Raw genomic sequence first — 12,531 nt, 5'->3', positions numbered from 1 at the left:
AATGAACGCTTTCTTCGAGGGTGACATAACTTTAAAAAAAGGGTAATTCCATTAAAGTCACTGGAGGGTTTGATAGTCAGGTGGGTGAATAGAAGTAAAAAGTGGGTGACACCCACCAAATGCGGATAATTGACAGGTATGGGAGACTGTGGAACATTTCATAACCACCACACCCCCTCTGCCTTGAGGAGCCTCCCCAGGGTGTGTAAAAAAGTACTGAGCTCTAGAGGCAGATTACATCACTTCCTGTCCTAGTTTCTTCCATCAGGAGCCTCTCCATTGTGTGGAGTATATGCACTGCATATGGGCTGCTCAAACTGAGCCCTGAATCCATATTTTTGCGAACAGTTTCACAAAGCCTACAATCTCAATATTATTTTGTTCATTGCTGATATAGTCCTCGCTGCCCTCGCACGGTACTACTGAAGAGAACCTATAGTCTAGGTAATCTACACTTTAATTTTACTGTATTGACGTTTGGAAAGTTCAAATTATGTTGCACACCAAAGCAATAGTAGAAACGCTATTATCCTTAAACATTTTACCGTGGAACCCATGTCCTGCTAGGTTTGGCTGTCTCGCAGTTTCCTGATAGGAAGTGATGTTAAGATCTACTTCCTGTTTCAGGCCCAAAGGGCAGCAGGAGAATTCCATTGTTCTGCATGTGTCCAGAGACGTGCAGGAAATGAGATCTCAATTCCCAATCAGGGCAGGGGTGGGAGGCCTGACGGAGGTTGCTCTAGGCTGCCGTCCCATCTTAGCTGTAAAAGAGTGTTTCCACCTTGGAGGGTTTCCTGCACTTCTGGGCGCCACCAAGAAAGGTTAACTGATTTGAAACTTGCTGCTTCACGGGAAGTGCAGTGACTGCCCAGTAATGACTTTCATTGAATAGAGGAGAGCACTGTTTACATTTCTCAGGATGTGTGTTGTACATTGACACCGATTAGTGTGTTGGATAATTGTGTCTTTCCCCACAGGCCTGACCCTCTAGGCTGGGGTAACATTACTCACAAGCCAGGCTTTTCAAATTGAGGAGTTTCTGGTGCTTAGACATTCTTGCCTGTGACCCACATGTGGAGAGTTAGGCTAGACCTTGGCATAGCTCTTGTTAAGGTGTTTTTAATACAAAATGGGTGAGTTCTTGACTGGCTTAGGGAAGAGAATAATTAATGCTCCCAAAATTGCTTGCAACCTCCCTATAATTAGGGGACAACTCTGCATATCCTGTTTCCAAAATAGTTTTTATCTGATTTACAAAGCAAAAGATAAACATCTAAGGGTGATATAAAATCGTATTCAAATGTGGAGTAATGAAATGTGGGGGGACACTCAAAACAAGCATAGGCAAAGCCAATAGGTCGCTCCTATGGGACATATTAGTTTGGCCAAAGTTTTTTGGCGATGCTGTACAGCATTGACAAGAGCAACCTCAGGCAAAAGGAAAAAAAAGAAAAAGAAAAGGTGCAATGATGCAGCCACTGCTGGCGGCCATATCAATTCATAAGCACAGTCCCGACAGCCCCTAGCTTTCTCCTTCTCTCGGCTTGCTGATGGTCCTTCTGCAGTAGCGCCAGGACACTCTTCGGAGTAACAGTCACACTTTATAAATCTCACACATAGACACAGACATTCATGTTGATAAGGTATGCATGAGCATGCGTCATCGTGCAAGGTACGAAATAATGCAGGTACCATTGTTTTCAAATTTACTGATCAATGATCAGTAAATAAATAAATAAAGGAAATTGGAGTAATGTAAAATCACTTTTTTGTAAGGCAGAGAAACAAACATCAATTGCTGTACTGTAAAAACAAGTGTAAAAAAGGGCCATGGGGTTCGGGGAATGGCAAAGTAGGTGGGGAGAAGCAACAGGGAGTGGGCAGGGGGAATAACATAAAAAGAAAGCTGTGTGGCAGAGGAAGGAAAACTGAGCACACAGGGCTAAGGGAGCAGCATACGAGGGAGAGGGCAACAGAGAGCACCAGAGTGCAGGGGAGCTTGGTGGCCGAGAAGCACACAAGAGAGAGAGTGGTCAGCACACAAGGCAGAGAGCAACACAAAGAGAGAGAGCAGGGGAGAATGTATTTGTGGGAGGAAGAAGCACACGTCGGAGAGAGCTGAAAAACACATGGACTCATGGAGTGCCTAACCAAAAATAAAAAGTAGTTCCCTAAAAGTGAGCAATAGAAGAATACAAGCCAGCCAATCAAAAGAATGGTAAGGAAGCTATGCTCTAGAGGAGGGACAAAAACAAGAAGAGGAAGGCAAGTCACCAAATTAGAAGTAAGCAAATTAGAGTGACAATAAAGCCAACCAATGGCTATAGGCCGGCTACAAACCACTGTAAGTTTTTGGGATGCCCATAAAATGTCTTTTGCAAGCATACAGCACAAGACGTCAAAATACGTACGACCCTGAGACACTCAAATCAAGCGAATTTCATGGAATTGAGAAAAAAAAAATTACATTTTCTAAACATATAGAAAGAGCAGTGCATTCTTATTCTTGCACATCAGAGGTAGACCGGTCCAAGAGGAAACAGAAACCTTTTCCGCACTGGCTTGTGCCTCTCCTTTTCATGTCCAGGAAGATTCTCTCCTTGAAGTGGGTCAAGCGGGGTGCTTTAAAGAGTAAAACAGGCAGTCATTGTTGGTGAGATTTAGCCAAGCCTGATGAAAATACCCATGCCTCCCACTCACAGCTTTGCCCCAAAGTGATGCACTTCCTGTACTTAATACCCGTTTTGTGTTATTACACTACCCCAGAGTTGCACTTCAAAATGGTAGCTCTTTGTCTCAGGTATGCAGAGTTCTCCAGGGCCATTCATCTCCACTGAGGGCCCTCCCAGTTTAGCCGCCTAAAGTTCAGAGTAAATAACCTCCATTGAGGTAACACTCGGCCCATTACTAATGCAGACCAAGTCTATGCGAGTCTGCTTGGTCTACCTTCTGAACAGGGCAAGGCGTTACAGATTGTAATCAGTCACAGAGGTCGCAGGGGGCTTTCTTTTCATTCTGCGCACTTCATGGCAAGTTGCAACTGGAGATGCGGGTCAATAAAAGGTGTAAAGTGAGTGCATACCAAACTGTTTCATAGCTTCTAACTGCTATGAGGATATTTGTTAACTGAAACTTTACAGGACTTAGACATATACCTACTCCTTAAAGAAGTGAGATAGAATGTATATTTATACTCTACGATCGAAAGATTGCAAGCCAGCCTGAGAAAGAAAGGAAAGATCAAGGAAAAATATATTGCAGCACAGCAATAGTCTGTAGTGGCAAGGTCACTGTGTGAAGGAAGATCAGACACAAAGGAATTCCATAATGATCAGATTTATTTTTGAGGCACTCAATTATAGCTTCCAGTGCAATTCTGCAGCACCTCCCCAAGGAGGTGTGAATCCTGAGGAAGATCCTGTTTATACATTTTCAGAGAGGGTTGAAACATGTAGACTAGCATGTAAGGAAGAAGAAACATATAGTGGGTGCTAGTTAAAATTTGACAGGCAGCCCGCCAGCAACCCATCATTCAGATATGACCATCCATTTTATTCAGAAATCCTCGTTTGCATGCAACGAATGCACTGATGCGCTACCATACTTTTTGGTCTGCTCAGCTTTTATTGAGTTTTCCAAAGTGGGAATTTGAGAAAAACAGTATAACAATGACCCTGACTCATCAGCTCAAGGATTTATGACAGCGGAGCCATCTGAGGGTCTGCCATTAGAAACCTTGTGATTTCCTACCTCTAATCAGGGCAGTCGAACCATGAGACAGATGAGGCATCCACAGTTTTTGCCCTGCATTTCCCCAGCTCTAAATGAGACCAAATGTCCTCTGTTTTACTTGAAGTTACAGTTTTCTGCCCTTAACTGTTAGGCCTTTTCTTCCCCTCTGCCTCTGTGTCCTTAACAAATAACTTGTGCAAGAGATACAATGGAGCATAACAATGATATGATGGAACTACGTAATATTGTGCCCAGGTTGGAAATGTATGCGACTGCCTAAATGCTTGTTTTCGTATTGATTTCCTTGAGAGATGTTACACATTAAACATTTTAAGTTACAAACAATGAGCATTGTTTTGAACACAATTGGGTGACAATTTTCAGACGTTTTATATAATTTCATCTATGTTAACATTATATATAAAAAAAAGAAAAAATACACTTTTCTGTTTACAAACAGAACTGCAAATATGTTGTCTTGCCATACATTGCCTACTTGGCGTGCCATTAAATATGAAAGATAATTGTGTACATTTTTCAAGTAGCACAGTTTATTCCGACTGTATGTAACGGTGTGCAAAATTGTATTTCTTTCTGAAATGTCATGATATTTTCCAAATGTACACTTTGAGACCTAAAACATGGTTAGCCAGTATCTTTCGTCACTTTTTAATGCAAGAAAATAAAAAAGTTATGAGGAAACGTTTTCTATGCTAACCATTTTCATGGTCAACCCATAGGCAAAATTAAGCAAGAGGACATTTTGGGAAATTCGCATATCACAAAATTCAGGAATTTCACACAGTTCTCCATCGTGATATATATTTCACCTTGCCTTAGTTTAGGTCTGATGTATGTCATATAATTGATGACTGAGAGTGAGATCCTGCCACAGAATACACAGACATTTTTAATTCACCTTTGGACATTTCAACCACACTTTATTTGCTGTCTTCCTGGAAGGGCTTATTCTAGTAGTCTGTTAGCTCCATAGCAGCTTCCCCTAGCAAGTAGTCAAACCTACCCAAGTTCTGCCCGAAAACCTGGCAAGTGGAGATAGGAGCTGATACCCAAACTCTGAGTGCAAAATACTTTCTCTGTCTCCACTGGTGTGGAGCCCTGGATTCCAGTAGAGAAAGCAAGGCACACTAGCCAGAAGTTTCTGCTCCATCTCTATACTAAAGTTGCCGACAGTCCTTGTGTATTCCAGCCGTTCAGTTTTGTGACTGCTTCTGGACATTTCTATACTTTTGCTATTTCCATGCAGACTGCTACAGGCATGGTCTTTGTCACAAGTGTGATCAGGAAGACTTGGAGGTACAGAAGTTCTCCAGTAAGGAGCAACACAAAACATCAACACAAAGGCAATGGCGGCTACCCCACTTAACTTCATGTTAACCTATGGGTATTGGCTTCCCCAAATGACATCGTGCTGGGAAATTGCAGAGGGAAACTCCATAGCTTCAACAGGATCAGCTGCTGCTTTTCTCATAAATAGTTTGATCCGCTACAAAGGATCCCGTGAATGTTTTTGGAGGGACACCAGCAGTTCACATCTGCAGCCCGGGGTCTTCTGTCAATCCTCCATCTTAGGTTCCATTATAGTATAGCCACATCCACATGGGTCTTACTTTCTCAACAGGCATTCCTCCTCCCGCTCAAGTAATGTATATGCGATTCATGTTCCACATAAGTGAGTGACGACCCAGCTAGAGGGGACTAGCACACCAATGTAAAGCATGAGAGAGGCCAGTATGCTTTTCTCCCTAGCATGGAACAGATCAAAAGGCCTGTCCTGCTATTGGATTGGTATGGTTGCCACCACTGTCAATCCTCTACAGCCCGGTGTGCGGACAGTAGTCCCATTTATCTAAAGGATGGTGCACACAGTGTGCCCCTCGGAACACAGAGCTAATTCCATGTTGCCAGAAGTGCCTCCAACGCTACTGTGCCCTAAAAGGTTCAAAAACTACCCCTTGCTATGCTAAGTTCCAGGTAGGGATGTACGCTCTTCAGAGACATGCGGGGGTTATTTATTGCCCCATGAGCACCTTAGTGACTGAAGCACTGCCCTTATGCACCTTTGTGAATCAGCACAAAAGCTCGTTTTCCTGTGTAAAGTGTAGTGGGAACAAAATATTCTTTTGTTAGTTAGGGCTATGCTGTCCAAATATCACCTCCAGAAAGGGTCACTTGAAAGCCCTAATTTTCGTCAGACCTTCCTAAAGCAAAAGCACCCGCCGTAATTCCTGTACCAGGATTCACAACTGGAAATAGATTTATTTGATGATGTTCTTTACCTGGACTTCCCGATCGCCGTACTTCTGTGGGTTCTTGCTGTTCTGACACTTTTTCCTTAACTTCTTCAGCTCTGACTGGCACTTCTCGATTGATTCTGACTTGGACCGCTGTTCTGCTTGATATTTTTTCAATGTTGCCTAGGAATTAAAAGGGGAACAAAGCAGAAAGAAGGACATTGAAGGTAGTTTTATGAGATATGAGTAGTTGAGACATAGTTAATATTGTCTTGGGTCCACCACCACCTACCCCATCACGAGCCGGGGGATCTATAGGAAAATGTGGAGATCTCCAGAAAAACACAAAAGTTATCTAGGAATGCTTGCATAAATCTAACCACTGGCTATCACTCAGTGTATCATTCTTACCCATTGTTTGCCCACCATGCCACCTCAGTTTGAACACAGAAATATGCAAATCAGTCTTGACCCTGTTCCAGAAGTAACAGTCTAGCCCGAACGACCAGGCCAGGTCCCTGAACTCAAACACATGCAACCCAAGACATATGGTGTGCCCAGACGTAGGTCCTGTTCTTAGTGAGCCACTAGAAGCAATCTACACCCGGTTGAAGAGCCCTCCTTTAATGAGAGTCAGACCAGCAATGATCTACCATGCCTAAAATAACCATCCAAGGATTCACCCCTGAAGGAATCACCTGATGAATTTTTCCCTTTACTCCTAAAGGTCAGAGAGTCTTTTCTCACTTCATCACATCAACACTGAAACTTTGTGTAGAGCTACAACCACAAAATGTCATTTTGGAGAAAAACTAAACCCAAATCCAAAGGCATTGTTGTGGTAGTAGGCCCATAAGCCCAAAAATCATTTGAACCAACATGACAAGTAGGGAGCATGCCTCACACTTTCAATACTGCACATTTTAAACTGGTTGTGGGTTCGGAGTGGGATTTACCAGCAGTTCTGTCCTTATACTAAAAGTAGAGATGTGTCCTTTCTAAGTATGACTGATGGTGTTGCCTGTCACCACTTTCAATATTTGAGTACATTATTATATAGAAAGTAGATGTTCTGTAGTTAAATTCTTCTTCTACAGTTTTTGGTGTCCCCCACTAGAACAAACATATTTGAGAGAGTTTGCTAGAGTGCTCCACTGGAGAAGCAGCTGGGGAAATTTAATAAGCAGCACGCTCTCAGAATTAGACTGTCTATAATATGACCTTATCAACGGCAGTACCTCCATTAACTACAATTATTAGATAAATATAGCAAGGCACTGTGCACAACAAACACACCAAAGAAGATGGAAGATCTTTAGGTCTATCTAAATTAGTACTTAATAAGTTGGAGCACTAATCTAATGAAACTATGAGCAGCATTATTTAAGAAAATTATGAACTCAGTCCTCAGTCACGCAGGATAGTACTTCCCCCTTAAAATGGAAGACACTGAAAGCTTCTTTGTTGAAGGGGACCACAGAGTTGGCCCCTGGGATTCAAATCACTTTAACCAATCAAAAGAATTTGTTCCCAAATTCCATTATTTTTTGATGAAATAAAGAGTCATGGTTAAAAACTGTTTAACTAAAAATATTGGGCCTGATTCACAAAGGGCCTCCATATTCATGGCAGAGGCCCCGCAGTCTTAGGGAAGCCTCCGCACTCGGGGCGGTATCTCTGCAAAGAGAATTCGCATTACAAAGATTCCACCCCAAGTGTGAAGTCTCCCACACGACTGCGGGACGTCCACCACGGGGACGGAGACCCTTTGTGAATCAGGCCCATTGACTGAGGAGCAGACAGTCCCGATTTTCAAGATTTGACCACTCTTACTTTACAACAAAGACAAGAAATTACAACAAAACGCCCAAATCAAATGAGGTGATGCATTTAAGCGAACATGCCTAGATCTTTTACAGGAAGGACTGTTGCTGCCAATCTCCGCTACAAACCTTTATTTTGAATTAAGAGCTCAATTGTTTCCTCATGGTATAATTATTTGTTTGTACTTTAGAGTGTGTGTATATATATATATATGTGTATATATATATATATATATATATATATATATATATATATATATATTATCTACTGGCGGTCGCCGGTAGATAGTTATAGTTAGGATCGTGTTTCCATAGGAAATCTGACAATTCTATATTGAATAACTTTGGCGCCGGTTGAGGAATCCTCGCGAAATTTTCAAAACTAATGGGGCGCTCTGTTCAGCTCCTACCCTGAAAGTCTCGTGGTGATTCGTCAAGCGGGGGCCGAGAAAAAAGGGGGGTCCCAAAACACGTTTTCCCCATGCATTTTTCCATAGGACCTTTAGTCGAAGGTACAGCCCGAACGGCTGAACAGAATTACTTGAAATTTGGCAGAGAGGTAGTCCTCAGGTCAGGGAAGTGCCTTTTGCAGGTCTGGTGTCAATCTGTTCAGTAGTTCCTGAGAAAATAGCATTTAAAAGCATATAAATATCTATAAGCGCGCACCGTGCGCGCACCGTGCGAGCACACTAACGTGCGCGAGCGTAATTCTGATTGGTGGTTACATGTTAGTCAACGTTCGAATCGGTCGAAATCAGGAAGTGTCGGCCGCCATTTTGTTTGTTTTCAGTGCGAGAGTGAAAAAGGAAGGTGGCGAACGTGAAAAGGGGGCAGGGTAGAGAGTTCCTGACCCCCTAGCCTTTGTCAGGGGGTCCCTGAAGGACCACGAAGGCAGAAATTTTATTTTAATTTTTTTTTTTTAAATCGCGGGGGTGCGCGCACTGTGAAAAACCAAAACTACAAAGTGTCCTTGGTATTTGAGCGGTTGTTTCAGCCGCGCTTCTCGAAGTATGCATTCCTTGAGAGGGAAGTCCGGGAGGAAGGCAAGTAGGTCTGGCGGAGGAGCCGGAGCACGTCTCGCTAGGCCCACGCGGTAGGCCCGGTCAATGCGGATTTCAAAGTCTGGTGCCTTGCCCAAGATTTCTCTAAACAATCCCTGAAGGTAGCTAGCAACATCAGGCCCTCCTCCTTCAAGGGGACCCCCCTGACGCAAATGTTATTCTACCTCGAGCGGTTTTTGAGGTCCTCCACGTGAGCCTGTAGGTTATTACGTAGTTTATTGTAAAATAAATAGATAAAAAAAATAATAATACATAAATAAATTAGCATTTAAAAAAACTTACAAATTCACTGAAAAAACCATAGGTTTCACACACGTTATAGTTAGGAATTAGCATTTAAAAAACCTTGCAAAATTCACTTAAAAAACCATAGGTTTCACACATGTTATAGTTAGGTGGATATTTCACTCGTAAAAAACCAATGAAATTCCCCCGTTATAGTTAGTTCAGATAACTATAACTCGCGCGACCGCCACTCTATCACAAGAATGATGTCATCAGTGATGTCATGAGTGATGCCACTGACCATGTCATGAGTGATGTAATATGTGACGTCATGAGCAGTGGATTGCGGGCGCGCGAGTTATAGTTATCTGAACTAACTATAACGGGGGAATTTCATTGGTTTTTTACGAGTGAAATATCCACCTAACTATAACATGTGTGAAACCTATGGTTTTTTAAGTGAATATATATATATATACATATATATACACATATATATAAAGAATACTCACCTTTTGGGGGCCTCTCATTCCAGGCAAACTCTTGTGTTTGATGTAAGCGGCACCGCCTGAGCCGCGAGAAGAGCCCCGCTGTGCCCTGGTGCAGTCCTGCCGAGACGCCTAAGACGTTCCGGCCTGTGGGGAAAGGTGCATGCAGATGGAGGATGTGAACGGCTTGCAATCACAACAAAATTGCCTTTGTCATCAGCAGAGGATTGCGGTCGCGTCAGTTATAGTTGCCTGCACTAACTATAACGGGGGAATTTCAATGGTTTTTCACGAGTGAAATGTCCAGCTAACTATAACATGTGTGAAACCTATGGTTTTTTAAGTGAATATATAGATAGATAGATAGATAGATATCTATCTATAGATATATATATAACTTTGTTGGTAGTATCTCTATTGCAGGTTTTTTTACTGAGTAATTCAACAATCATACTTGGTAGAGAAGTTCGCGCACTCACTGCTTTATTAATGTCGTGGATAAAATAATGTCCTACCTCGATTTAGAAAATGTAAATGGCATTGTGAAAACTATTAATTAGAAGATTTAGTCTAAAGTGCATTTTTGCTGCTTCCAATTTCAATTTTTTAGGTCACAGCCTACCAGACAGCACAGCTGTCGGGTTTGCTAAAGACATTTTGGGGTCATTTAGACTGTTGTCCTAGGAATGCATTTCACCTGTTGAATATATACACAAATATACACCTGTTGCTTACATTTGGCTATGTGATATGTAACTCATATTTTCTGGCTTTTATTTGCGGGCTTTATGTGTTTTAGGCTATGCTTCCGTTGCCCAAACCTTGTTTACTGTATTCTTCCACAAACCGGATTTTTGAAAACATGCTTTTAAATCGTGTATTTATCTTGTCACATTTGCTGTGCATTCAAAGACAGAGGCCAAATGTCAGGCTGTGACTTCCAGGGATCTTGGTGTTTATTTTTCTTTCTCTGACTTCAAAGTGAGAGAATATATGTGACAATAATGTGGGCTATTGTGGGTGTACTTGAGGAAGGCTGTACGATGTTATTTTTTTTCTAGTACACAATAAAATGTAAATGTCTTTAAATTAACTATGCTGATCAAATCAATACATTGGGTGATGACATTTCCACATTATCGTTTGTGCGCTGTATACTTTTATCAGTAACAGTGTATGAGAGTGCAAATGCAATGGTCTTTTCAATTGAAGATGTGTTGTCTGTAATGGCAGTACACTACTGTTGGACTTGGCCCTTCTGGCAGGTTCACCCCTGAAACATTTTGCTTTTAATTATGACCTGGTGTTAGTGATTTTTGGCTTCTGCGCACTTTACCACTGTGTCCCAGGGTAAAGTGCGTGCATGTAGTGAGGTTGGCCTGCCCTCCCATAGGAATGCATGGGGGAATGCATGTGTCCCTGGTAGTTCTTGATGCATGGGGAGTGCAGGTGCGAGTTTGGTATGTGCGGACTCGTGTGATGAAATGCTGCGCGATGATGTGTGCAGCGTTACTGCAGCTAGTGTGGAAGTGCCACTTCTAGACGCTGGCATAAATGTGCAGTGACTGCCTGGCGCGTGATTGGCTGGCTAAGGTCATGTGATGGGCTAGGAAATCCCCAGAGTCAGGAGGAGTCACCCAGTGGTGAATGGGGAGATCAGCAGCCAGATGGGTGGGAGGAATACACCTAGGACCTGAATAGGACTGGGCTTTCCCCACACAATGCTGGCTCCACCCCCTGTGGTGCGACTGATGACCCTGGCCTGTCCTGTGAATAGGGAGAGGGGCTGAGCAAAACAAAGTGCTCAAGAACCAGTTGCATCTGGTTCGCCCCTCCCCTGCACCTTGAAACAAAGGTAAACCAGTGTATAAAATGGGGCTATGACCCCAAGTAAAATGTTCTTTTGCTGATCCTAATTTGAGGGGGGCCTGCTGCTGGGCGCCAGGAGAGACCGCCACTGGGGACTGCCTCCCTGCTGGAGGGCCCTGTGAGCTGGCCCCTGGGCCCAGTCTTTGCCCCCCTGCCTCTGAAGTCTTTTACAGAATACTTTCCCTGGACTTTGCCTGGCTGGGGAGAGCTTCCCACTTTTGATCCTGGACTGTGCACATTTGCTTTTGTTCACTAGAAGGCGCTTTGCTCAGCGCTGGGCTCCGTGAGCAGCTGGGAACTCCCCGAGGTGTGGAGGATTCCCCCGTGCTCCGAGGAGTCACGGGTGCCCACCCCGCTTATTTCTTTATTTACGGAGTGGGAGCCCAACCCGCTCCACCCTGTTAATTGCCAGAGGGAGCCTACCCCTCGTGTGCCCACTTCACCCTATTTTACTGGCGGGAGCCCACCCCGCTTGGTAATTGTACTTACGAGGGAGCCTACCCCTCCTTTACCGTCTCACCGCCGCGACCCGGTGACCAGGAAGCCAGGCAGCCTCGGGGACGACGGGGGCGTGGTTTAGACAGGAAGCAGACGGGAGCCTACGCTGCGCTCCTGCGAACAAAAGAAGGCCGGGAGAGTGAGGACGGCGGCAGCGGCTCCCTGCGCAGGGCTCCCGTGTGTGGAGAGAGCCCTGCAGGTCTTCAAGAAGAGAGAAGACCCAACCGGAGGAGTCTCCGCGTCAGTCCGGTGAGTGGGGCCTCGGGTCAGACCGGAGGAGGGGGAGCGTGTGAAGGGCCTTGCCGGTGCCTCCCCCTTGCAACTCCAACGACGGAGCCAGCCTTGGTTGTGTCAGAGCGCTAGTGCGCTCCCACGTTATTCGGGGGCATTTCTTTAGTGATTTTGAGCCCACGAGGCTCCAACGTTGTGCGAGGGCATTTCTCTGGTGCTACGAGCGGCCCCGGAAGACAGCCGTCCGCTCCAACGTGAGTGGGGGCATATTTGTTTTAGAGCCAGAAAAGGCTCCAACAACAGGGCACAGTGGTTCACAGAACCCCGTGAGGCTCTAAGTGCTTTGCTG

The 12,531-nt window shown here is 44.2% G+C and overlaps 1 protein-coding gene across 4 annotated transcripts in view; it reads right to left on the bottom strand.

Annotated features, from left to right (window-relative positions):
- Positions 1-12,531, bottom strand: part of LOC146809607 (BAR/IMD domain-containing adapter protein 2-like) — a 331,432-nt gene that overhangs the window by 80,884 nt on the left and 238,017 nt on the right. For all 4 annotated transcript variants that reach the window (XR_014966465.1, XM_085616451.1, XM_085616452.1 and 1 more), the window contains one exon: positions 6,033-6,170. Coding sequence is in view for 3 of the 4 variants with exons in the window: in XM_085616451.1 (XP_085472577.1) it covers positions 6,033-6,170 (138 nt within the window). In the remaining variant the exon portion in view is untranslated. The remainder of the gene's footprint in view (positions 1-6,032; positions 6,171-12,531) is intronic.

The sequence above is a fragment of the Triturus cristatus genome, chromosome 7, assembly GCF_964204655.1.
Source record: "Triturus cristatus chromosome 7, aTriCri1.1, whole genome shotgun sequence".
NCBI classification, from domain to species: Eukaryota; Metazoa; Chordata; class Amphibia; order Caudata; family Salamandridae; genus Triturus; species Triturus cristatus.
This window is presented reverse-complemented; position numbering and strand designations above follow the sequence as displayed.